Source organism: Neurospora hispaniola, assembly GCF_033458365.1.
Source record: "Neurospora hispaniola strain FGSC 10403 chromosome Unknown B0T23scaffold_3, whole genome shotgun sequence".
NCBI lineage: Eukaryota > Fungi > Ascomycota > Sordariomycetes > Sordariales > Sordariaceae > Neurospora > Neurospora hispaniola.
In genome coordinates, this window is record NW_026944408.1 from 1122400 (window position 1) to 1145465 (window position 23066).

At 53.3% G+C, this 23066-nt stretch overlaps 6 protein-coding genes and 1 non-coding gene across 7 annotated transcripts; 4 read left to right on the forward strand and 3 right to left on the reverse strand.

The window, feature by feature from the left end:
• Positions 1 to 80: 80 nt before the first annotated feature.
• On the reverse strand, positions 81 to 2139 carry B0T23DRAFT_106160 (S-adenosyl-L-methionine-dependent methyltransferase). Its single transcript, XM_062831777.1, has 4 exons — positions 1885 to 2139; positions 1292 to 1778; positions 467 to 1218; positions 81 to 407 (listed from the first exon to the last, which is right to left on the reverse strand). The coding sequence occupies exons 1-4, from the start codon at positions 2002 to 2004 to the stop codon at positions 189 to 191; spliced, it is 1578 nt and encodes a 525-aa protein (XP_062693762.1). The 5' UTR covers positions 2005 to 2139; the 3' UTR covers positions 81 to 188.
• Positions 2140 to 3413: 1274 nt separating this feature from the next.
• On the reverse strand, positions 3414 to 5813 carry B0T23DRAFT_106176 (alpha-glucosidase). Its single transcript, XM_062831778.1, has 5 exons — positions 5430 to 5813; positions 5342 to 5357; positions 5135 to 5232; positions 4727 to 5080; positions 3414 to 4658 (listed from the first exon to the last, which is right to left on the reverse strand). Exons 1-5 carry the CDS (start codon positions 5597 to 5599, stop codon positions 3548 to 3550), a joined length of 1749 nt encoding a protein of 582 aa, XP_062693763.1. The 5' UTR covers positions 5600 to 5813; the 3' UTR covers positions 3414 to 3547.
• A 2332-nt stretch (positions 5814 to 8145) lies between these two features.
• B0T23DRAFT_312964 (uncharacterized protein) lies at positions 8146 to 10022 on the forward strand (the record flags this gene model as incomplete). Its single annotated transcript, XM_062834718.1, has 2 exons — positions 8146 to 8505; positions 8589 to 10022. The coding sequence occupies 2 exons, from the start codon at positions 8146 to 8148 to the stop codon at positions 10020 to 10022; spliced, it is 1794 nt and encodes a 597-aa protein (XP_062693764.1).
• A 105-nt stretch (positions 10023 to 10127) lies between these two features.
• B0T23DRAFT_106246 (uncharacterized protein) lies at positions 10128 to 11646 on the reverse strand. Its single transcript, XM_062831780.1, has 2 exons — positions 10302 to 11646; positions 10128 to 10225 (listed from the first exon to the last, which is right to left on the reverse strand). Exon 1 carries the CDS (start codon positions 11562 to 11564, stop codon positions 10488 to 10490), a length of 1077 nt encoding a protein of 358 aa, XP_062693765.1. The 5' UTR covers positions 11565 to 11646; the 3' UTR covers positions 10128 to 10225; positions 10302 to 10487.
• A 1262-nt stretch (positions 11647 to 12908) lies between these two features.
• B0T23DRAFT_335083 (uncharacterized protein) lies at positions 12909 to 20325 on the forward strand. Its single transcript, XM_062835793.1, has 4 exons — positions 12909 to 13370; positions 13448 to 13600; positions 13689 to 17061; positions 17126 to 20325. Exons 1-4 carry the CDS (start codon positions 13309 to 13311, stop codon positions 20030 to 20032), a joined length of 6495 nt encoding a protein of 2164 aa, XP_062693766.1. The 5' UTR covers positions 12909 to 13308; the 3' UTR covers positions 20033 to 20325.
• Positions 20326 to 20439: 114 nt separating this feature from the next.
• Positions 20440 to 22500, forward strand: B0T23DRAFT_376350 (WD40-repeat-containing domain protein). Its single transcript, XM_062836949.1, has one exon. The coding sequence runs from the start codon at positions 20703 to 20705 to the stop codon at positions 22338 to 22340; it is 1638 nt and encodes a 545-aa protein (XP_062693767.1). The 5' UTR covers positions 20440 to 20702; the 3' UTR covers positions 22341 to 22500.
• Positions 22501 to 22805: 305 nt separating this feature from the next.
• Positions 22806 to 22915, forward strand: B0T23DRAFT_t126. Its single transcript has one exon. It is a non-coding gene; the product is annotated as a tRNA-Leu (tRNA).
• Positions 22916 to 23066: the final 151 nt, after the last annotated feature.

Genomic DNA, 23066 nt, shown 5'->3' on the forward strand with positions numbered 1-23066 from the left:
GCCGTGACTTGTCCGAGGGTACAGATTCTTTTCCACACGACCTGATCTCTTTGATAGATCTAGAGCATATGCGAGAACCTAACCTTCATTTCGCGATCATTCATATCATGGCCAAGATCCTAGCTTGGCCAGTGGATAGCATTGAAAACGCCATGAACATTCGATCCATCTGTCGTCCTTTGCCGCTTCTAGTTGGCAGGGACAGTGGGGAACTCGACGGCGTTAGCCTGGGCCCAAGCCTCGAGGTTGGCGCGGGTGTTCTTGAGAGCACCGAGCAGACCCTGCTGGGTGTGGATGGCCTCGGCTCTGTGGACAGAGTTGAGGTTCTTGACCAGAGTCATCTGGTAGCAAGTGGCAGATCCCTGGCGAGCGATGATGGTAGAGTAGGCAAGGAAGAACTCCCAGATCTGAAGGATCGTGTTAGTCGTGAACGCTTGACAGTACGACGAATGGATATTAAACTTACGCGGAACCATCTCTTGCCGTACTTGGCAACAACCTTTTCACGGTTGGCCATCCAGTTGCGGTACCACCTCCAGAGAGTAGCAGAGTAGTGAACACCAATGGTATCAACAGCGCGAACCTCGAAACCAGCCTTCTCGAACTGATCAATGTACCAGCCGAGAGGAGTAGAAGCGTCAGCACCGGGGAAAATGTGCTTGTTCATGAAGAGACCCCAGATCAAATCCTCGTACTGCCAGCTCTTACGGAGACCGGCGAGCTGGAAGACGGCAATACCATCATCATCGAGCATGTTGTAGACCTGCTTCATGAATCCCTTGAAGTGGCGGACACCGACGTGCTCAGCCATCTCGAGACAGGTGATCTTGTTGTACTTGCCCTCGGGAACGGGGATATCACGGTAGTCCATGCACAGAATCTTGCTCTGCTCCTCGGGAATGCCAGCGTTGCGGAGAGCCTTGTTACCCCAGGCGGTCTGGTTACGGCCGAGAGTGATGCCGGTAGCCTTGACACCATAGTTGACACTGGCGAAGCGGGCGAGGGTACCCCAGCCACAGCCGATATCGAGCAGTCTCTCGCCCTCCTGGAGGTCAGCCTTCTCGCAAACAATGGCAAGCTTGTTATCCTGGAGCTCCTCGAGGGTCTCCTCCTTGTTGGGGTCCGAGATGATGCCAGAGGTGTAGATCATACGGGGGCCAAGGAACCAGGAGTAGAAGTCATCACCGCGGTCATAGTGGTCGCGAACCTGCTCCTCATCTGGTGGCGCCAGCTCGTTAGCACAGTGTTCAAGACATGGCTTGGGCAGCAACGGAAGAAGGCGGAGACATACCCTGGGAACGAGTGTGCATGAGAACCTCGGGGATCATGCCAGTAACGAAGAACTTGATCAGGCCATAAGTGAAGCGGAAGCTGGCCCAGTCGTGGCGGTACTCCATGATGTCGAGAGCATCGCCGTTGAAGTCAACCTCCTCGTTGAAGTACATCTCGTGGAAGGTCTCCATGGGGATCTTGTTCTTGCCGCTGTACTTGAGCTTGTCCTCGGGGTTCTTGAAGGTGAGGTAGTGCTCCACCGGGCGACCGGGGAACTTGGCCTTTTCATTCTTGCGCGGGGAGAACATGGAATGGGCCACCCAGAAGCCGGCAAGCAGGGGGACAGTGGTGAAGAGGGCAAAGAAGAGGGTGGTCTTCAAGCCACCGCCGACCTTCCATGAGAAGTAGTAGGGGACACCGAAGAGGATGCTGAAGAGCGCAAGGTTGGAGAAGCTCTCGGTACCGGCAGCATCGGCGGGCAGCGGGGCATTCTTGATGGCGGGGAACTAGCACAGGGAACCGAGTGTTAGCGAAGCTCTACCGGACGCGTTGTTGAAGCGCGTCTTTCCAACACAGCAAGAGAGAGAGAGAGAGAGAGAGAGAGAGACATACAGTGGTGGTGCGAACACCACACTCCTCCTTGGGCTTTTCGGTGTTGGAGGGGGGCTGCGCGGGAGTCTCGACGAAGGTGTACGCGGGACTCGCGCCGCTGACGCTATGCGACTCCGACATGATGACAGAAGCTCGCCGCAGAGCAATGCGGTACGGACTCTGTGTGGTTGTGGGGGTAAAGAGAGGTGTGTACTTTGGGATCAGGAAGATTCCAAGTAGTACATGGAGAGGGAAAAAAAAAAAAGAAAGAAAAAAAAAAAAACAAGACTGAGGAGAGAAGAGGAGGGGGTGGTTCGTTTTGAGGACACTACTACGTGACAGGTCTCCAGCAAAAGATGGGATGAACTTGGAGCTAGTGCCCGGTTATGCCAGTGTGTCCCGTCCCATGTCCCAATCCCGGGCAGCTTAGTTCTGAAGCCGCCGCCGCTCTGTGTGTGGCCTGTGGTCCCAACCCAATGAGTAAACTACCTCTACACTACAACTTCCTCAGCAACGGTCTTTGCCCCGCCCCATTTGATAGTAGGTACAGTAGTACATGCTCTCACGCGTTCTCACTGGAGGTGCGCCCGGCTGGACCCCTAGGTCTCGCTGCGAGGTGCATGAGCTACTGGGCGGTGTGGATGCGTGGCTGGGATTGGGACAGCTGGCCGGCCACTTGATGTGGGGTTGTAACTGAACCCATTCGCCAGTCTGAAGGAAGATGGGACCTGAAGCTGTGCCTTGGCGGGACGGGACGACACCACGAACAATGGGCAATGGCATCAAACAGGACAGGTATTGTTTACCTACCTACCCACCTACCTACCTACCTCTAGGTACCTACTCAATCATCCATTGTCACAAGCAGACCGACTGCCACTGTACTGCACAAGAAGTGAGTAGGGGTAGTAACCGTGCACGGGCACCCGGGGAGACCGCAAGGGTCCTCAGTCGTTCGTAACGCTTGCTCAACTTCATTCGATGTTCATTCGTTTCCTCCAAGCTGCATCACGCACTCAGGGTTCCCCAAACCACCTATGCTGGCACGGATATGCATCCCACTGCATCGTGGTGGGTGAAACAGTGATAGGGGAAAGAAAGGGGCATTCAGAATGCCCGGTGCTTCATTCCAAAGATACTGTAACCGAAGGCCGTTAATGGGTAAGTTGGAATGTTCTGTCTTCCTTCCTTTCGATATGGTCATGTCTTGTGTGTCTGTGTCTGGTCTTGCCCCGCGAAGATTCCGTGACCAAATCGGAGCTCTCCCGGTCTTATCTATGCCAGGACTCGAAGATGAAATCGAACAATCACTGGAGAAAACGACAAAGTCCCGCCATCCTTGTATCGACCCCATACCATTACCCAACGACTCGTAACGTAAGTGGATCGCTATCCGCATCACCTCGATCGGCAACATCCTCAAACTTACCTTTTCATCCCCAGACACCAGCTACGTACAAGTATTCCACCTCTGAGAATCTAGATTGCACTTTGGCCTAGACCCCTATTCTATGTTTAGAAGGAGCCTAGCGTATGTCTTAGACGCAAGCGAGGAGCCTCAAGTCAACATTCGTTTGCATGTTATCGAAGACACTTTGCGGAAGTCTCATTGAAGCTCAAGCTGAAAGATCCAAGATCCTCCAAGATCAACGGAAAGGGGGTCGGTCGGTGTGTCTCACACCTCTCAAGCATCACCTCCAGCCATGTACAATCTTCCCTCCCATGGCCTCAACCTTCTCCTTTCGCCCTTCCCCCCTTCTTCGTTTCCATGGTTTCCGACCATAAACTTCAACTCCTTTTCATGCTCCGGCAACACCACCTCCTGCTCCTCATTGCTAAAGTTCAGAGCAACTACAACCTCTTTACCTCCGAATCTCTTGACGAACACAAACGTCTTCTCATTCTCGATATCACACGCCTCGAACGTTCCATGCACCAGCACCTCGCCATGTTGCTTGCGGAAACGGATCATGTCTTTCCAAAAGCTGAGCGTCGAGTTCGGATCGTCGAGTTGCTTGGCCACGTTGATCTCGGGATACAGGTCGTGGACGTGCGCCCAGGCACCTTCCTTCCTTTCAGTGAACCCAGCATACGGACTGTCATCCCACTGCATAGGTATCCGGGCGTTATCTCTGCTCAGTGTCTGGAGGCTGCGCATCACGTACGCCATCTCCTCGGGGTCGTTGTTGGTCTTGGCGGCCATTAGCTTGTAAAAGTTGACCGACTCGATGTCCTGGTAGTAGTCGATGGGCCAGTCCTTGGGCACGTTAATCATGCCGATCTCTTGGCCTTGGTAGATGAAGAGGGTTCCCGTCAAAGAGCACATCATCAGCGAGAGCATCTTGCCCGAGAGGACGCGGTATTCGGGGGCGTCGGAGGCGAAGCGTGAAATGGAACGGCCTTGGTCGTGGTTCTCGCAGAAGGATGTTGTCCATCCATCAGTGCCCTCGATGAAGCGTTGCCACTTTTCGACAATCTTCTTCAGCACAGGTAGCTTCCACTCCTCAAAATGGTACTTGTGGGTGCCACCTTGGCCAATGTCCACAATGTCGAACTGGAACACCATGCTGAGCTGCTTATCTTTGCGCCCAACATAGTCGAGCACCCTCTTCGGGTCGGGAGTGTGCGGTAACTCGCCGACGGTCATAGCGTCGTAGCGGTTGAGCACCTTTTCATTCATCTCGCGCAGGAACTCGTGCATGCGTGGCCCGTTGGCGTAATAGCACCATGCCGGCTGTTCGTAGAAGCGTGAGTCAACGATGGGAGCATCGAGAAAATCTGTGGACTTCGAGTACCTGAAAGAAACCAATATTAGCTAGTGTCTGGATTTGGTTAAGGAGAGCAGGGCATAAGGAGTACTAACATGTTCACACAGTCAACTCGAAAGCCATCCACGCCCTTATCCAACCAGAAGCGCATGGCGCTGTCGTAAATGGCTTTGCGACACTCTTCACTCTCCCAGTTGAGGTCCGGCATCTCCTTGGCAAACAGATGAAGATAATATTCGTTTGTATGTTCGTCATACTCCCACGCACTGCCTGAGAAGTAACTCCGCCAGTTTGTCGGTGGAAGGCGTGTTCCATCTTCGGCGTAACGAGGAGGCTTCCAGATGTACCAGTCACGCTTCGGGTTGTCCTTGGAGGATCGTGACTCCTTGAACCAGGCATGCTGATCAGAGGTGTGATTGACAACGAGGTCCAAGACCAGTCTCATTCCTCTAAATATGTGTTAGTACAGGTCCAATCATGGCATTGCGATGCATGAGGTTTACCTCTTGTGGCAAGCTTCAATGAGGTTCTCCATGTCTTTGACTGTGCCGTACGGGGGGTAGACCTCCTCATAGTTTGAGACGTCGTATCCCATGTCAATCTAGCATATCAGACGTGTCAGCCAGTAGTTCCAAACAGGCTGTAGGAATTATGTAAACGAGTTATCAGCGCGTAACAACACAACCGTTAATGAGGAAGAGGCTTGTTACCTGTGGACTCTCAAACCTGTTACAACCCAAGTCAGCACTCGCGCTTCACCATCATGTTCAAAGTGTTTGACAACTGGCGCACACATACATTGGAGAAACCCAAATGATATCAACGCCCAGATTCTGGATGTAGTCCAACTTGCTGATGATGCCCGGTATATCCCCTAATCCGTCTCCATTTGAGTCCTTGAAAGACGCCGGGTAGATTTGATAGACCACTCCATCTTTCCACCACACTCTGTCCAGATTGTCGGCCATGGTGATGATTGTTTTCTGTAGTTCTTTCGGGAAAAACTAGATTCAGGCTCGACAGGATGGCCAGAAACCACTCTGAAACAAGTTGTTGGGTGTTGTGTCTGCTATCTTGAGAAGCCGACAGAAGTGAGTTGTAAGAGACATATATCTCTTCAGCTTACTTATAGATAAGAGAGCCGGTAATAACACGTTAGGCATTACTGCAGTAAGTAGTTACAATCGACGTCAACAGTCCACCAACCTGAAGCTAAACTGCCGATCATCGGTTCCAGATACGATAAAGCAAGGAAGGCACAGCTGAATGGTCAATGCACTACGGCACGCCCGCCGATTCGCTGTTGTATGACACGAAACAAAAGTCCATTGTGATTTGATGTTTCCCCTGGTTCTGTAGACAGATTGTGGTTGCTCAGAACAGAAACACCAACACCTCATTGAACACGGTAAAGTCTTGACCGCGATGCCATCATTAGGGCGGCCCCTTCTAGTCTTGCTGTCGTCATGATGTCGGTAGAAGGCGATATAATTGAGAGAGGCAAAAACGACTTCTTTTCTATCCAAAGAGAAGGAAACCAGAAAAGAAAATGAGAAGAGCGACCTTGACTTGAACTTACCAGCTCGGCATGTTTATCCTGTGACATATCGCATCCGAACATCAAGGGATACTGTGAAATCTCGTGACACTCAGAATGGCACCGCAGGGTCAAACATGCCTGGCAGTTAAACCATTGCCTAATGATAAACGCAAAGCGACTGACATAGATAAACCCCGACGACTGGTTTAGCCCGCGTCTGAGCCATTCTGATTCCAACGGGTTTCTATAATGCCACAAAGACTCGGGCTGTTGGTTTTTAGGTTCCAGGAAATCAGGCACAATCCGTAACGAAGCAGATTGAAACAATCGTGCCCGCCAGAAATTGTATATAAGACGGTGACTATGAAGTCCCCGTCCTCCAGTGCCCGTAAGAACAAAGGGAGAAAGTCCGGGCACCAGAGGAATTAAACGTATACTAGTGTTCGGGGGTAGCAACGCATCTCTCCCGATATTTCGTGCGGGCATAGAATGTACATGATCGGACATCCATATGTCTGATATCCAGGAAACCCCAAAAAATCATGGGCCGAGTTCTTGCGGTAGGTGTCCTCGGAGGTTGAGGCCAGACAGCAAGCGTAGCAACATGCTATTATCTGGCCGAGTCGTTATTGTGCCCGGCACTCGGCTCCCTTGCATGGCATTTATGTGCTGCGTTTCGGGAATACCTTTTATGTTCGGCTGTTTGGTTGAACTATCGTAGAGACCTAGGAAACTCGGACCGGTCCCTCAATCTTTCAGACCGGATGTTCCGTTGCGTCGAAAACCTCCAGCTCATAGGTATCCTCAGTTAGCAGATACGTAGCATAAAATAAATATCGGAGCTCCCTGACGAGTACCTAGCCACGCTGATGGGGTTTGATGCGGACATGAGGTTCCAAGTTCTCAGACCAGTGCTACAGAAGGGGTCCTGATGCATCAGTCTGCAAAAGCTGGGAGGTTCCCCGAGCCCAAAACTGCAAGAGAGATACTGTCTTCTTCGGCGGCGGTGATGACGATAATGGTTAGCTGCTACTCCGCTCATGTGCTCATCGGGATGCGGAAGCCGGGACGATGCTTGGATCACTGCATAGACCGGAGGTCCTTCCTATCCGCCATCGATTCATGGTCAGCATATGCAAATATGTGGGAAAGCCCGCATCTTGGATCAGTCATGTGGAGGTGGATCGTATGCGGAATAAAGTCCAAGACCTACCTACTTACCTCTACTTGTCGTTCTTGACAACTTGATTTTGTTGAGCAAATCCACCGACACTAGTCGCCAGAGAGTTACTCTTTCCCCCGTCGTGCCCTTCTTGTAGTCCCTGGTGATCCTTCACTTCTTCCTTTCTCAGATTCTGTGTGCTTCTTTCCCTTGAGGATAGCCTAGGCCACTGGAAAGTAGTTTGTTGCATGCATGCCTACCTAGGTGCCTATATCAAGGAAACCACGCACGCGGTGCCGCAATGCAGAAACCATCCTGCCGCTCAATATTTTATTGCAGTTCCGCCACGAAATGTCAACTCCAAAGATGCATCTGCTACCACTTGACCACAAATGCAGCTCCCCTCTCTCGCTCTGGTTACGGGCATGACCGGCTTATGGAATAAACTGAAGCAGTACTGCATGCTTCAACAATTTCCCTCTCGCAGTTGGCCACTTAACTCTTTTCCCCAAAGCTGCGTCATTTCAGTTCCTTTAATACCCAGCCCCCAACCCAGATTCCGATGGTGTCTCTTCTCCCATCACACGCTCTCTCCACTGACTTCCATATCATTCAAACTTGATATCAGTCGTTCTGAACGAAGCATCGATACGCTTTATCATCAAACACATCTACCACACTATACTCTCCTGAACCAGAAACACCTTCTCGTGTCTCTAGCATCACCAACAGTGTCACCATCACCAAGCTCGATAACTTTCGTCGTGTCGACAATTCCGTCACCTCAGAATCACCCTTAACGCATCACTACCATGTCCAATAACGACAACCTTGCCCCTCGAGGGCCACACGCATCCGGCGATGAGGAGAGAGCAACATCAACACATCGTCCTTCCACCGCGGCACGCGAGAATGCCACACCTCACCACACCCAGTTCTTCGGTGTGGGCGAATATGACCAACACCTAGCCCATCTTGCGGAGAAGAAGGAGCGAGAAATGACTTTCAAGGACGCAGTCATTGGAGATTTCCGTCTGATAATGTACTCGCTGGGTTTCTCCGGGACTATAATCATGGAGGGCTATGGCTTGGCACTCCTCACCTATCTCTTCAGCGTCGAGCCTTTCAATGCCAAGTACGGTGTCTACGACACCACAACCAGAAAAAATGAGGTATGTTGCACTGCTCGGTCCCATAGTGGTTGGAACCGTGTCGTCTAGGATAGAGGACAATGCTAACACGGATATCTCATCAGCTTGAGTACAAATGGAAGGCTATTTTGCCCTTGTTGGCCCAACTCGGCTCGATCCTCGGCGTCGGCCTTACAGCCCCCCTCGTGAACTTTATTGGGTACAAGCGCACTGTTCTTCTGATGCTCGCCCTCTGCGCGGCATTTGCCTTCGTGCCCTTCTTCGCCCCAAACGTCCTCATTTTGGCGGGCGGCTTTCTGCTCCAGGGCATCCCGTGGGGCGTATTTCAAGTCGTTAGTCCCGCCTACTCCTCCGAGGTTGCTTCACTGCAGATGCGGCCCATCTTGACCACCTGGAACAACCTCTGCTGGATCATCGGCCAACTCTTGGCCTCTGCCGTTGCCTTTGCATTCCATGGGCTTCCAAATGCTTGGGCCTACAGGGTGCCCTTCGGCCTTAACTGGGCCTTCATCGCCTTCCTCTTCGGTGCCATTGCCGCTGCCCCCGAGTCTCCCTACTGGTATCTCAAGAAACACAGGCTAGGAGATGCTCGCAAGGCTACCAAGAAGCTCGTCCGCAAGGGATCCGAGGAGCGCACCGAGGAGAAGCTTGCTTTGATGCAGCACGCCATCTGCCACGAAATGAAGCACGTTGCCGACAACCAAACTAGATGGCAGAAAATCAGCGCCATGTTCAGGGGCGTTGACAAAAGGCGTACCGAAATTGCCAGCGCTACATGGATCATCCAGGCCCTCTGCGGTTCGAGCCTCATTGGTTGGGCTCCCAAGCTATTCGAGTCTGCTGGCATGGAAAGCGGCAAGGCATTGGCCATGAACATTGGCTTGCCCTGTGCCGGAATTGTGGGCACAGTTGCGTCTTGGTGGTTGATGCAAAAGATGGGACGTCGACAGATCATTTTCTGGGGCCTAATCAGCATGGCCGTCGTGCTTACTGCGTGCGCTTCCGCTTCGATGGCTTATAATCCGGCGTCCGGGTTCGCTGCCGGAGCGGTCCTCGTTTTGTATACTGCCATCTATGACCTGACCATCGGCCCCATTTGCTACTCAATTGTTTCCGAGATCGCTTCGGTTCGCCTCCGTACACAGACCATTTCTTTCGCACGTGGCCTTTACCTGGCGGCCAATCTCTTCAACCTCTTCCTTACCCCCAAGATGCTCGGAATGGACTCGGAGAGCTGGAGATGGGGTGCCAAGACGGGCTTCCTTTATGCAGGCTGCTGTGGTATCGCAGCTCTGTACACGTTCTACCGCGTCCCGGAAACCAAGGACATCTCTGTCCGAGGACTCAGCATTCTTTTCCACGAGAAAGTCAAGGCGAGAAAATTCAGCGCCAAGAAGGCTGCGGAGCTGGAGAAATCGCAGGGGGCTGCAGCTTCTAAGACTAGCAGCAGTAATAACACCGTCTCAGTCCTTGACGAGGTTGTAGAGCCTAAGATTGCTTCTCCTGCTAGGGTTGCGTCTCCTAAGAACAACAACTAAGGAGGAAGATGTTATGAACTAGACTAGTCTTGGCGTCGGCTCAGGACGCAGGAATGGAGCTTTTGGGTCAAAATATGACGGAGGACGGAGCCAACGCTGGAGGACAGGCGGTGCTGTCATTCCCTCTACATCGCGGGGTTTAGAAGTTAGCACTGGATAACAGCGACGCCGGTGACGCGGGATTCAAGGAGAATAGTATTTACCTACTCAATAGAGTTAAGTTGAAGTTTTTCCTTATTATTATTGGATTAGGAACAAAACCACGTTACAGAATCGTACCTCTCCTGATGATTCCATGAATTCCATTTGATGTGGTTGCTGTCAGGCTAAGACCTGAGCTGTGTGGCCACATGAAAGGTCCGGATCAAGAGCAACCGGCCCGCTCGAGAAAGTGACAATGAGTTGTTTCTTGCAGCATCCAAGCTTGGTGGTAATGAGAGCACCTCGCTGAGCCATGATGACCTCTCACCTATCCCCCCTCCGTTCCCTCTCCCTTTCCCTCTCCTGCTTGTAGCTGCTCTCCCCGTGTCGATACTCCATCCTCTGTTTCTTCTTGTTCTCTTCCCTCCTGTAATCCTCCAGCCTGACAGGCCTCGAGTCCCTCCCCCTCGAATCTCCTCCGCCCCGTCCACTGATCTTCTGGTTCCACGCATCCAGCTCCTCCGCCCCCTTGGCGTCCTTGGCTCCCAACCCGGCCAGGTTCGCGTGCTTGTGCGTCACCTCCTTCACCTTCCCGCGCATCTTGCCGTCCCAGCCAAATTGTTTGAGTAAAGTGGCGCCAAAGTCGTCGATGGGTACGGCACGGTAGTCTGAGTGGTCGGGAGAGCGATCGCGGTCGTGGGAAGAGGGGGAGTGGGAGCGTTTGCGCTTGGATGTGGTGGAGGAGCCTTTGTTATCGAGAGAGAGGAGAGAAGAGAGGGCTTGCTCTTCAAGGGTTTGTGGGGGTTTTTCTTCTGGGGAGGGGGAACGGGATTGTTGTTGGTGGTGAGAGGAGGAGGTGGGTTTGGAGGAGGATGAGGTGGTGGTGGTGGATTTTGGGTTGATTGTTAGACCCCATTTGGGGGGAGCGGTTTCTGGTTCTTGGAGGTCTTTGGGGTCTCTGGGCTTGTGGTCGCGGTCGCGGGAACGGGATGTTGACCGTCGACGGGAGCGAGAAGCATCGTCTCTCGATGGCCTGCTGGATCTGTTGTGTCTGTCTCTATCTTGGGACCTGTCTCTCCTGCGATCACGGTTTCTGTCCCCGTCCCTATTCCTATCCCGATCTCTGCTACGGTCTCTGCGATCTGAGCGATCCCGGGTTTTCAACTCATTGTCATCGCCATAGGTTGATATTTCGGTGATTGCTTGGACTCGTCCAGTGCGTTGTCCCCCGGTTTCGTCATCGTCGTCTTCGGATTCGGAGGAGTAATGGTTTGAAGAAGCGCCGGCGTGGTGACGCCTGGTGTGGGTTGGTCGACTGGGTTTCTTGGTTTTGAAACTGGATGAGGAAGATGATGTCCCTAGGGCGATTGTCACCCGGGGTTTGGAGTCTTGATCGGTCATTGTGGTTGCTGTTGTCTTAATGGTTGATGTCTCAGGATTTAGACTTTGGCTGTTGGGGATGGATCAATGCGATCTGGTTGACGCGCTAGAGGCGATAAGCGTTCTGCTATGTAGTCGCTTATCGCTTATAATGGAGAACCGTTTGGGTGGTGCACAGACCACGGATTGTCACCCACGTCTGGCTGAAGACTCGCAGGCAGGCAACAGAAGTCTCCTGACACACAAGTCTGGTACAAGCGGACGACTGGATGTAGCCCGCGTCAACAACACCGACGGAGACATGGCTTGAACATAAGTATACACTGCAACGAACGACCTGTCTGCTCAACCTTTTACTTCCGATTTCTATGGTATATGGACTCTACGGCGGGCTGCGACTCCAGCAACAAGCCTGTCTTCTCTTAATGCCCCACGTCCAGCAGGTTGCTCTTCTTTTCAAAGGACCTCCTTTGCCTCTTTTGTCCTCTTTCGCACCCAAGGCAGTCAGTCGCCAGAGCAACTTGATCTGCAAGATCTCTTCGTCATCATGCCGCGCCCATCTGGATGCTACCGGAACCGAACCCCCAAACGCACATCTCTTTCTTCAAGCCTGGTGGTGGGTGAATGAAGTTGTTGCCTATCCTACTACATCCAGCACCTTCACTGCCACCGTCTTCACTTACCTCTAGGTACTTCTGGGCTGCCCCTTTTGTTCACATGCAATGGTTTGCTTCCGTCCGCTCAAAAGGTTTCCTCACAACGAGTGTTGTTTGAGTTGTACTGATGAAAAAGAGTCCGTCCGAGCCATGCCCAGAGTCACACACTTTTAACTTGACTCGCTCAAAGTGCGATTCCCGCGAGAATTCCCACGGCCGTGGACGGATGGATCCTAGTGAGATCTGCCTCCTGCCCAGGAACGCATCGGCAGTCGGGATGGATGTCGGGCGTCAAGGTCAAGCCCTCGTTGGTTAAAGAGGAAGTGACGAGAAGGTCTCACCATTTGAAACTACTACAACGAAGGGAATTGAATGATGGGGATCCGTTTGTTTTGAGAGGGGATCAAAGATTCTGGAGAGCTGCTGCTTCTTAACGAGGACGAAACTCCACCCCGCATCCGGGCAACGAACTATTCAATTGCAGTAGCATTTGATACCTATTCAATTCTGCCATTATTGCCTTTGCCATGCCACCCCGGATTGCCCGGAGTTGGGGAACGGTCCGGTAGTAGGTGTGTAGGTAGGTAGGTTGGTAGCAGGTACCTACGTCTACCTCCTGGGTTTGTTCGTTCCTGGCCACATTTTACAGAACCTCTGTGCGCTGAAAGCCTTCGCCTCCCCAGCGCCGTTTCCCATCCAACACAGGTACAATAGTACTGCATCTCGAAGCACCTTTTTGCAGCAGGAACGCCCCGGCATACTCGCTCGGGTTTTGTTGTTCTTTTCACTGCTGTTTGCCGCCCGATAGGCCCTTAGCATTTTTGGCCTTATCTACCGTGCTTCCCCTCCATCAAAAGAGTTCCCTCCCTACCAGTGCTAAACGTCTCGGCCAATTACCTGGCATGAACCCCCCTCCAAAAGCGCGATCAAAGGCAAAAAACAGAATTTATCACCTTCATTCGCGTCGCTAAATCAATCAACGCAGCGACCAAGATCGCAACGCCATCGTAATCTATCCATCGCCGCCTCGTTTTCCATCTGCTACGGTCCCATAGCACCTAGGTGAACATCCGTTTGATTGATAAACGGATGTCGCGGCCGCCGATGACATGACTGAGGTCGGACCCGCCGACCGCCGGAAGCTGCTGCATTCAAAGCGGGCGGAAGCAAAGTAAGATGTATCCCAATCGATAGAGCGAATCTTTCCGATCATTTTGGGGTACGGGACTTGGTGTTGACTCGACACAGTTCAATTGTGACGTCGCGCAAACGGAAGCTCAGAGAGTTGTATGCTGTAGCAACCGACGAAGATGGCTTCCCCAATCACGACTTGAACGACCTCGATACGCGTCCCGCCTCCCCCGGCGAAGCAAAGTTTCTCTTCGACTGTGAAATACTGCAGTACGTTTGACCGTCCCCTTCTCCGGTGCATCGGCGCCCATCATTTCACCCTGTCTTGTTCGGTAACTTGGCTAACCTTGGGCTTCAGAGGCCGACGACTGGCCGAGCGACTGCTGCCCGTATTCCAACGGCCTCGCTTCGATACCTTACAACATATTGCAACCGCCGATGAATCCTCTCTCGGACATGGCCCTCATGTCGTCCAACAAGTTCAACCTTCGCCGTTGATCCATCCAAACCATACGATTCCCAAGAATGTACAGCACAACGGCTTACCTTCGCCGGCACCGCCAACGTCGAGCATCCGTCATGAACCCGAACGGACCGTGCCATACAACCAAGTACCTAATGGGGCTGCCGGACCGCAGGAGGCCTTGAAGGCGTTCGCCCCTCGACAGGAGATTCAGAAGCTGGCGCAGGTTCAAGGGAGTGCAGTCAAGACAGCCGATGGTCCCAGCGGAGAGTCGAAACCGCCGGCGAAGGAGACGCCTGTGCTCCTTGCGCCCGCAGTACCTCATGGAAATGGGCGATGGAACGGCATCATCAACAATGCACCTCAAGGGCGCGTATTGCCGACTCCGCAGACGGTTGCACCCCCAGCGACAGCTCCTACATCAACTACGAAGACGGCGAATCTGGGTGAAGGTAGGGCGGGACCCAAGGACGACATGGTGTCTAGGGGAGATGCAGAAGAGAAAGCTCGGCCTAAGCCCACAATCACCTCTGTCAACCAGCTATTATCGAATGGCGATTCGATTCGTTACCCCGATACCCTCTCGTCACCCAGCTCAACTGTTCAGTCCGCTCCAACTCCCCTCGGTAATGAAGCGTCAGCAAGCACTAGCCCCGATAATGAGGCATCGCAGTCTTTCGATAAGCCAGTCTCCAGGCCCGAGCAGGAACTCAGGAGGGTCACCACCGATCACAAGGGCGTGGGTCAGTTCACAGGACCATCTGTCGCCGTCCCAGAATTGCGCCCACAGCCTCAACAACCAGGTGTGTATGCCAATGGGGCTTCAGAGGTCCCCATCTCGTCAGCCCCTTCAGTCAGGCCAGCACCTAGCGGAGCAGAGGCACAGCTCCTCCAAGAATCAGCTGCAACGCGGACGAGCCAAGTCATCGGAAAGGCGGGTGTTGCGGGACCCAATGGGGCGCATTCTACTGGTGGGTTGCAGACGCAACACCCGTCAGCTGTGAATGGTGAGGTCCGGAATATGATGAACGGAGATATCCCAGGAAAGCACGTTGCTTCACAGGCAAGTGCTAGCACAGGCGTCACAGTGACAAAGGCCGCTTTGCCTGAGGTTTCAAAGCAAGGTCCCCTTCCTCAAGGCCCCGAAAGTCGCAATAATAGGGCGGATGTTGGTCCTACTCCGATGGACTTGGACAGGATTCCAGCTTCGCAGGCATCGAAATCAGTCCCGAGTGTGCACGCAGTGCAAGAGAAAGCCGCTTTCCAAGAGTCTGCTCGCCAGCCTCAACCCTCTTCAGCCGCTCCGTCAACCACGCCACCATCTACGCAGCCTGCAGTATCTATTGAGAAAACTGTGCCCGGAATTCAAATCAACGCACCACCAGAGACTGAGACTGAGACCCAGGCCAGGACGTCCCGATCATCTCACCCTGACACTGAATCTGCTGTTGCGGACGAAGAAGGTGATATGCCTCCGGGCTTGCTAACTCATCGGCTCAAGTCTCTCTCTACTAGGCTCCGCGAAAGGCGGAGGAAAAGTGTGCCTACGGTTGTCTTTGGAAAGCAGTACAGGAAACCTCGTTTTAGTGACGATACCGCACTGATTGTCAACAAACCAAAGCCCCCTGGTCACATTCCTTCCGAAGACTACTTCGTGACGCTTTTCATTGAGAGTTTTGCTCGAACTTCATCTTGGATGAAACCGCTCGAGAAATTGTTGCACTCCGCCCACAAAACCGTGTCCACCTCCGATCAAACGTTGTCAATACTCGATCACCAAGCCTGCAAGATATTGCGCAGAGTCTACCATCTCCAACAGCACGACAAATGGTCGCTTAGGCAACCTGTCCGTTGCCTGGAACCGGCAAGGCCCGCATCCCATCAGGACTTATTGATTAAGGAGATGAAATGGATGCGGACAGATTTTCGGGAGGAACGCAAGTGGAAGCGCGCAGTTGCTCGAAACCTTGCGAATGCCTGTGCAGAATGGTATTATTCCAGTCCTGCTGATCGAAAACTCCTACAGGTGGACGCTAAGATACCTCCCGTCCGGGCGGTCGACAAGGCTGATACCAGCATGGCAGATGCCCCCGAAACTGGCGAGTCTTTGGTTCCGGAGCTGGATCACTCGGATTCGCCCGTAGGTAACGACGAAGAAGTACCGGAGCTGCCAATTACCACCATTGCACCAGCAACCATCTTTGCCTTGCAGGATGACGAAGTGGTCTTTGAGCTACAGCCTTCACGGACGGCGGATCTTCTGCTAGAAAATCTGCCAATGTATGGTTCCCCGCTCAAGGTTCCCAAGTTCGACTGGATAATTCCAGACTACGATCCCGATGCCAAGTGGAAGAGGCCAGCCGTGCCTCTCAGCAAGTATGTTGAGGGCGAAATGGTTTTGGACGTGAAGCCACAGCCTCAGAAACGTTCCCGATTCCAGTTCCAGGGTGAAGACGAGGAGGAGGAGGAGGAATATGTCTTTGGTGCTCAGCCAGACAAGGGCGCCAAACTGCCGCCCGCAAGTACTGATGTGGCCTTGTTTGCTCCGGAAATGAAGTTGACCAGAGATCGTCTACATGCTGGCCATCAATTTCGCCCACCTTCAGAACACCCAATGCCTGTCCAGAGCTTTTTTGAAAGCCGGATTGCTTCACAATGGACATTGGCAGAGGATGATCAGCTTAGGGCGTTGGTACGTGAGTATTCGTATAACTGGTCTCTCATTTCCTCGATGATCTCTAGCAGATCATCGTTCCCATCAGCTGTGGAGCGGCGTACCCCTTGGGAGTGCTTTGAGCGATGGGTGAACCTCGAGGGCCTGCCTAGTGATTTTGCAAAGACGCCTTACTTCAAGGCTTATCAGGCCAGGATCGATGCTGCCGGGCGGACCATTCTACAACACAATCAGAACGCGGCACAGGGGCAGCAGGTTGGACCTAACGGTGCGGTGGCCCCTATTCCACGGAAGAGGCCCACCAACACCATGCGTGTTGAGAGACGTAGGAACCAAAAACATCTGGCATTGTTTGATGCTATGCGAAAGTTGGCGAAGAAACGAGAGGCGGCGGCGCAGAAACAGCAGGCTCAGGCCACTATGACAGCCATGCGCAAAACAAATGAGCAGCAGAGACAGCAGCCCCAGCAGCAACTCCACCTCCAAGCGAAAACTCCTCAGGAGTACAGTCTCATGAGAGCTGCTCGTGACCAGCAAATTGCAGAGAAGATGGCTCATCTAGCGGCGCGGCAGCACGAGATAATACAGAAACGGGTAAGTAGCGGAGCAGGATCCATCTTTTCTAGTTATCACAAAGACTGACAGAACATTACAATAGCTCCTCACGCAAAGACAAGCCCAAATGGCTGCCACGCCTGGCGTCGCTCAGGTGCCCCAGACAGCAGCGCAACTTGCCGCCGCCAATTCACTCAACAACGCCGCAGCCAGACTCAATATTCCAGGTCAGATGGCCGTAACGGCCCAGAAGCTCGCTCCAGGACGCGTCCCGATGCAGACTCCAGCCGGAATCCCCACGGTTCCCGCCCAACTGGCCGCCAGTGGTCTTGTACCACCTCTTCCCGTCGCCGCTATCCCTCAAGCTCAGCTCCAGGCCATGCAAGCACAGCACCGGCTGCCAATGGTAAATCCTACGCCAGATATCAACCTCGTGATGCAGGCCCGAAGGATCCAAGATCAGCAGAGAGCTGTTGCGGTGCAATTGCAGCAACAACAGCACCAACAACATCAGCATCAACAACAACACCCACAGCAGCCACAGCAGCAGCATCAGGTTCAACAACAAGTGGTCTCACAACAACAACAACAACAACAGCAACACCAGCCACAGCAACAGCAGCAACAGCAGCAACAGCAGCAACAGCAGCAACAGCAGCAACAGCAGCAGCCGCAACAGCAACAACAACAACTACAGCAGCAGCAGCAGCCGCAGCATCAACAGGTTCAAACACCTCAACCAGCACAGCAGCAGTCACAACAGCCTCAAGTGACCCAGCAGCCGCCGCCAGTGCCGCAAGTTCAAATCAACGGTGTTCAAGGGTCGCCAACACCAATGCGGCCGGTGGTGAATAGCCTGAACAATGGCGTCTACATGTCTAGCGTCAGTGCGCAAGCGATGATGGCTTCGTTTAATGCGGCAAATAGCGTTGCTGGGATGGTGACGTCTCCAGGTGCTGGGTTGAGTATGCCGATGCTACCGGCTGGATCGCCGCGTGGTCCTCAGATTCCCGCTCAGCAATTACCCTATACTCATATCCACACTAGACTTAAGGAGTTCGAGACCCATTTCAGGAATAAGAATCCCGGGGCCACCCAGGACCAGATCAGGCAGATGGCTACGGAACATTTGGGTCGATTGATAGTTCAAACCCAACAGCATGCCATGAATGCCGCGGCAGGTGGAGTTGGACACAGTCTAGGTACCGTGGCCACTACAACGAGTCCTCACCAATATGCGCAGCTTCTACGGGCCCAACAACAGGCTCAAGCACAACAGGCTCAAGCACAACAGCAAGCTCCGCAACCCGCTCAAAATCAGCTTACCCCGGCCCAGGTAGCCCAGGCACAAGCGGCGGCTGCTCAGAAGCAAAAACAAGCGGCAGCGGCAGCAGCCCAAGCCCAAGTTCTTGCACAAGCTCAGATGCAGACCCAAACTCAAGCGCATCAGCCTCAGCAACCTCAAGCCCAGCCTCATGTTCAAGCACAAGCAATGGCAGCGGCTCAGCTTCAAGCTCAGGTTCAGCTCCAGGCGCAGGCGGCGGCCCAGAAGCAAGCAGCCCACGCCCATCCTCAGGCTCAGTCTCAGGGACAAGGTCAACCACCCCAGCAAACTCAGCGAGCTCATCAAGTCCAGCAAGTACAAGGGCAGCAGGCACATCAGTTGCCGCAGGGTCCACAGTCACAGCAGATTCAGCAGCAGGTTCAGCAATCCCCGCAGGCACGGCAGCAGTCTCAACAGCCTCAGATGGTACGACAGCCGGTACAGCAAGCCCAGCAACCTCAGCAAATTCAACAACCTCAACAATCCCAGAAGACCCCGCAAATGCAACCCCAGCAGCAAGTACAAACGCCTCATCAACAGGCTCAGAAAGCTCAGCAGTCCCAGCAAGCACAGCTAGCGCAGCAGCAGCAACACCAACAACAGCAGCAGCAGCAACAGCATGGACAAGTTCAAAGCCAAGGCCAAATTCAGGGCCAGGGTCAAGCTCTGCGTCAAGGCCAAGCTCAGGGTCAAGGCCAAGGTCAGGGTCAAGTCCAAGGTCAGGTCCAGGGTCAGGTCCAAGGCCAAGCTCCGGGTCAGGTTCAACCTCAGCACACTCAGCATTCTCGACACACCCCTAATGCCCAGCACGCTCAACACACCCAGCAAGCTCAACACGCTCGGAATGCCCAGCAAGCACACCACACCCAACAAGTTCAGCAGGCACAACATGTCCAGCAACCTCAAGGGCTTCAGGGACAGAGACACGGACAAGTCCATGGGAACGGGCAACAACTTCATCAGCAGCACCAGCATCAACAGCAGCAACCACAGCAGGCACAACAGACGCAGCAGCAGCGTCAACAAGTTCACCCTGCACCACAGCTACCGCAGGCGCAGCAGGCTCAACAGGCACAACTGCCTCAACATGCTCACCAAGCTCAAGCCCAACAGCCTCAAACTCAACAGGCTCAGGCTCCCCAGGCTCAAGCCCAGCAGCCTCAGCCGCCTCAGCAAGCCCAAGCTCAGCAAGTTCAACAGCCGCAACAGGCTAAGCTGACTCAGCAGGCTCAGCAAGCCCAACAGGCTCAAGGTCAACAGGCGCGGGCTCAACAGGCTCAGGTTCAGCAGGCTCAGGCTCAGCAGGCTCAGGCTCAGCAGGCTCAGGCTCAGGCTCAGGCTCAAAGCCACGGGCAAATGCAACCGCAAACTCAACCACAACAGCAACCGCAACCGCAGCCTCAGCCTCAACCGCAGGCGCACCAGCCGCAACAGGCTAGTCAGCAAGTTCAGCATGGTCTGGTTGGACAGCAAGGCCAGCAGAACCAACAAGGCCAGCAAGGTCAGCAATCACATCAAGTTCAACAAGCTCAACAACCACAGGTCCAACAAGCCCAGCAACCTGTAGCTACTCCCCAGCCTGCTTCCCAGACTAGTCAAAATTCTCAGCCTGCTCAGCAGGCAGGAATGGCGCAGCAACAACAGGGACAGGGGAGCGGCAGCGCTGCGCCTGCTCCAACAAAATAATAAACTGAGAGAGAACCACCAAAATACTTGCTTCATGCCGACACTAGGAAATGAGCAGTAGCCATACAATGCTTTGACTGCCGATATCATGAGTTACGGCAGATGATGGTCCTGGAGATAGGGTCAACGATTGGGGGGGAGGAAATTAGAGATTTAGTTAAGCACAAGGCACATGTAGATGTAAGGGCTACTCGAATGTTGTACGTATAGGGAAGGCTTGTCGTTCAGCGATTGCACATGATTAAGGCGTTCTAATGAAATGACGAGCGCATTGAATATAGATATTAGTACGTATACCCTCGGTTCCGTTTGAAAGTGCCTCGAGATGCCACAATGTCCAGGTATCTAGAGACACCAGACGTAGGCTCTGTGCTCGTAGAGAACGACCAGGCATGCCAAGAGGTGTTGTCCAGCCAGTGTACGTACCTAACTCTATGTAGTGTACGTATGATGTGCAGTGATAAGATAAGACTTTTCAAGCAAAAGCCCCACTAAAAAAAGTTGCGAAGGAAAATCAATGGAATCGGATGGCAATCGTTCAGCACTGCAGCCAAAGCCTGAAGACTGAAGACCGAAGACTTGGCTCTGCCTGTCTTGATCAACCACTTTTTCAACATCTTCCTACCTCTACCTTCTTCATTGTAATCCCGCCACCACAACAGAGCTCGAAATGGCCAACAAGAGAAAAAGAGATAATGCGCCCGAGAGCGAACCTGTCGGGAAAACAGAACAGCAATCAACCAAGAAAGTCAAGGCCCCAGCGCCGACCAAGGCTGCGCGCGCCAGCTCTAACTCCAGCACTTCCGCGACCCCATTCAAAGTGGGCAACACCTCCCCGATAACTATCCAAGTCGTCGCCGGCTCCTACGATCGCGTCCTTCACGGTATTACCGCCACCGTTACTCCCACGACCACTACTACAACCACTGCTACCCCCTCGAAGAACAACAAGAAGAAGGCCGCCGCCGCCGAATCCAAACCCTCATACAAAGTCTCCTTTGCCGACACCTTCCTCTTCAACGCCCACGCCTCCGCCATCCGATGCCTCGCCCTTTCCCCTCCCTCGGCGCCCACGCCCGGCCAGAAGGGCGGTCAGAAGGTCCTGCTAGCCACGGGCGCCACCGACGAGCGCATCAACATCTACAACATCTCTGCGCACCCGCCCTCCGCCAAGGCCGCTGACGACCAGAAGCTTCTCAACAGCATCACCCCCCGCCCGGTTCTCGAGAACCCCAAGAACCGCGAGCTCGGCACACTCCTGCACCACTCCTCCAACATCACCCGCCTCGTCTTTCCCAACCGCTCCAAGCTGCTTTCGGCCTCGGAGGACTCCACCGTCGCCGTTACACGCGTCCGCGACTGGGCGTTGCTGCATACCTTCAAGTGCCCCATTCCCAAGGCGCAGGGCAGGCCGTCGGGCGACACGGCTGCGCTGGGAGCGGTTCCCGCGGGTGTCAATGACTTTGCGGTGCACCCGAGCAACAAGATCATGATTAGCGTTAGTAAAGGCGAGAGGAGCATGCGCTTGTGGAACTTGGAGACGGGCAAGAAGAGCCGCGTGCTGAACTTCCCCAAGGATGTTTTGATGGAGATTGGTGAGGGAAAACACAGCACGGGCGAGGCGAGAAGGATCGTGTGGGGCGAGGACGAGTTTGCGGTTACTTTTGATCGCGATGTGCTGGTGTTTGGCATGGACTGTCGCCCGAGGTGCAGGGTCATGAGGGAGGATGTGGTGGGGACCAAGATGACAAAGGTGCACGAGATCAAGTATGTCAGTCTTGGCAAGGAGGAGGGACAAGAGGAGGAGAAGCATCTCCTGGCGGTGGCGACGGAGGATGGGAGGATATTGTTCTTTGATACAGCTGAGTCCGAGTTGATTGAGCCACCTGCTCCCAAGGAAGAGGAGCAGCAGCATAAGACAAAGCTCTTCGAATCCAAGACGCCCAATGCCAAGCTGATCGCTCAGCTTGGCGGCAAGACGGCCGGCGTGTCGGGTAGAGTTAAGGATTTCATTATTCTCCCCGTGGAGGACGAGGAAAGCGGTAAGAGGTCGTGGTTCGTTGCCAGCGCAGGCAGCGATGGCCGCATCAGGATCTGGCGTCTTGAGAGCGGCGACCTTCGTGTTGGCAAGGAGGAGCGCGTCAAGGCCGACAGACAGGTCGGCGAGCTGTTGGGCACGTACGAGACGGAGAACAGAATCACTTGCTTGGGCGCGTTTGTCATGATACCCAGACCCGAGGGATCGGTCGAGAGCGAGTATGAGTTTGATAGTGAGGAGTCGGAGGATGAGGAGTCAGATGACGAGTAGAGCAGTAGTATGGGATTGGAGGTGATGTTTTATTTGTTTAGCATAGTAATTGATGTACAAAGAAAGGATTGGTCATGACCTCTCACGGAGTTGGGATAATGTATTGGGAATGTGTGATTGACACTATGTTGGTCCTTGAGATGTCTATTCGTGTTGTACCAAGACATTTTGGGGATGAAAAAAATCCGTCGCTCGCCCAGCTGATCATTATTACAACTCCGTCTGCCTGGTTCCTCCTCTGCGACCCTTTCTCTGTCACTGGATTTGTCTTTATATTCGCATCAATGTCGTATGTTATCTGAAGCCCCTTTACCCTGTCCAGCACTCTACCCTACTTATTCCTTCAAACGCCCTCAAGAATTTCAGTGGTGGTTTTGATACTTTACAGCTATCACAAACTCATGTCCAGACACCAGGTGCATCACCTGTACATAGAATCCAGGTATGAACCAACCAACCATAATAGGCAAGATGGCCGAGCGGTCTAAGGCGCCACGTTAAGGTTAACCCTTAATCCGAGTTAAAACTCAGTTCCGTGGTCCGAAAGGGCGTGGGTTCGAATCCCACTCTTGTCAACATGATTCAGTTAACTCCACCAGGCTCGGGTGGGGTGCCATATTTTTGAAAGTTCATCTTCTTTTTTGACTATTCTGCTTTTGCTCTAACATTGTGGTTGGTTAGCTTTTGGTAGTTAGTGAATGGGGTTAGATTGCTACACCAATCCAT

What these genes read in the sequence shown, in the direction of transcription:
- B0T23DRAFT_106176 (XM_062831778.1), bottom strand. Translation starts at nt 5,599, where the DNA reads ATGGCCGACAATCTGGACAGAGTGTGGTGGAAAGATGGAGTGGTCTAT. An exon ending in ATTGAAGCTTGCCACAAGAG is followed by an intron (nt 5,081 to 5,134) that starts GTAAACCTCATG and finishes ACACATATTTAG; the next exon opens with AGGAATGAGACTGGTCTTGG. An exon ending in CGAGTTGACTGTGTGAACAT is followed by an intron (nt 4,659 to 4,726) that starts GTTAGTACTCCT and finishes GGTTTCTTTCAG; the next exon opens with GTACTCGAAGTCCACAGATT.
- B0T23DRAFT_335083 (XM_062835793.1), top strand. Translation starts at nt 13,309, where the DNA reads ATGACTGAGGTCGGACCCGCCGACCGCCGGAAGCTGCTGCATTCAAAG. An exon ending in TCAAAGCGGGCGGAAGCAAA is followed by an intron (nt 13,371 to 13,447) that starts GTAAGATGTATC and finishes GACTCGACACAG; the next exon opens with TTCAATTGTGACGTCGCGCA. An exon ending in TTCGACTGTGAAATACTGCA is followed by an intron (nt 13,601 to 13,688) that starts GTACGTTTGACC and finishes CTTGGGCTTCAG; the next exon opens with AGGCCGACGACTGGCCGAGC.
- B0T23DRAFT_106246 (XM_062831780.1), bottom strand. Translation starts at nt 11,564, where the DNA reads ATGACCGATCAAGACTCCAAACCCCGGGTGACAATCGCCCTAGGGACA.
- B0T23DRAFT_376350 (XM_062836949.1), top strand. Translation starts at nt 20,703, where the DNA reads ATGGCCAACAAGAGAAAAAGAGATAATGCGCCCGAGAGCGAACCTGTC.
- B0T23DRAFT_106160 (XM_062831777.1), bottom strand. Translation starts at nt 2,004, where the DNA reads ATGTCGGAGTCGCATAGCGTCAGCGGCGCGAGTCCCGCGTACACCTTC. An exon ending in GTGGTGTTCGCACCACCACT is followed by an intron (nt 1,779 to 1,884) that starts GTATGTCTCTCT and finishes TCCCTGTGCTAG; the next exon opens with TTCCCCGCCATCAAGAATGC. An exon ending in CATGCACACTCGTTCCCAGG is followed by an intron (nt 1,219 to 1,291) that starts GTATGTCTCCGC and finishes TGGCGCCACCAG; the next exon opens with ATGAGGAGCAGGTTCGCGAC.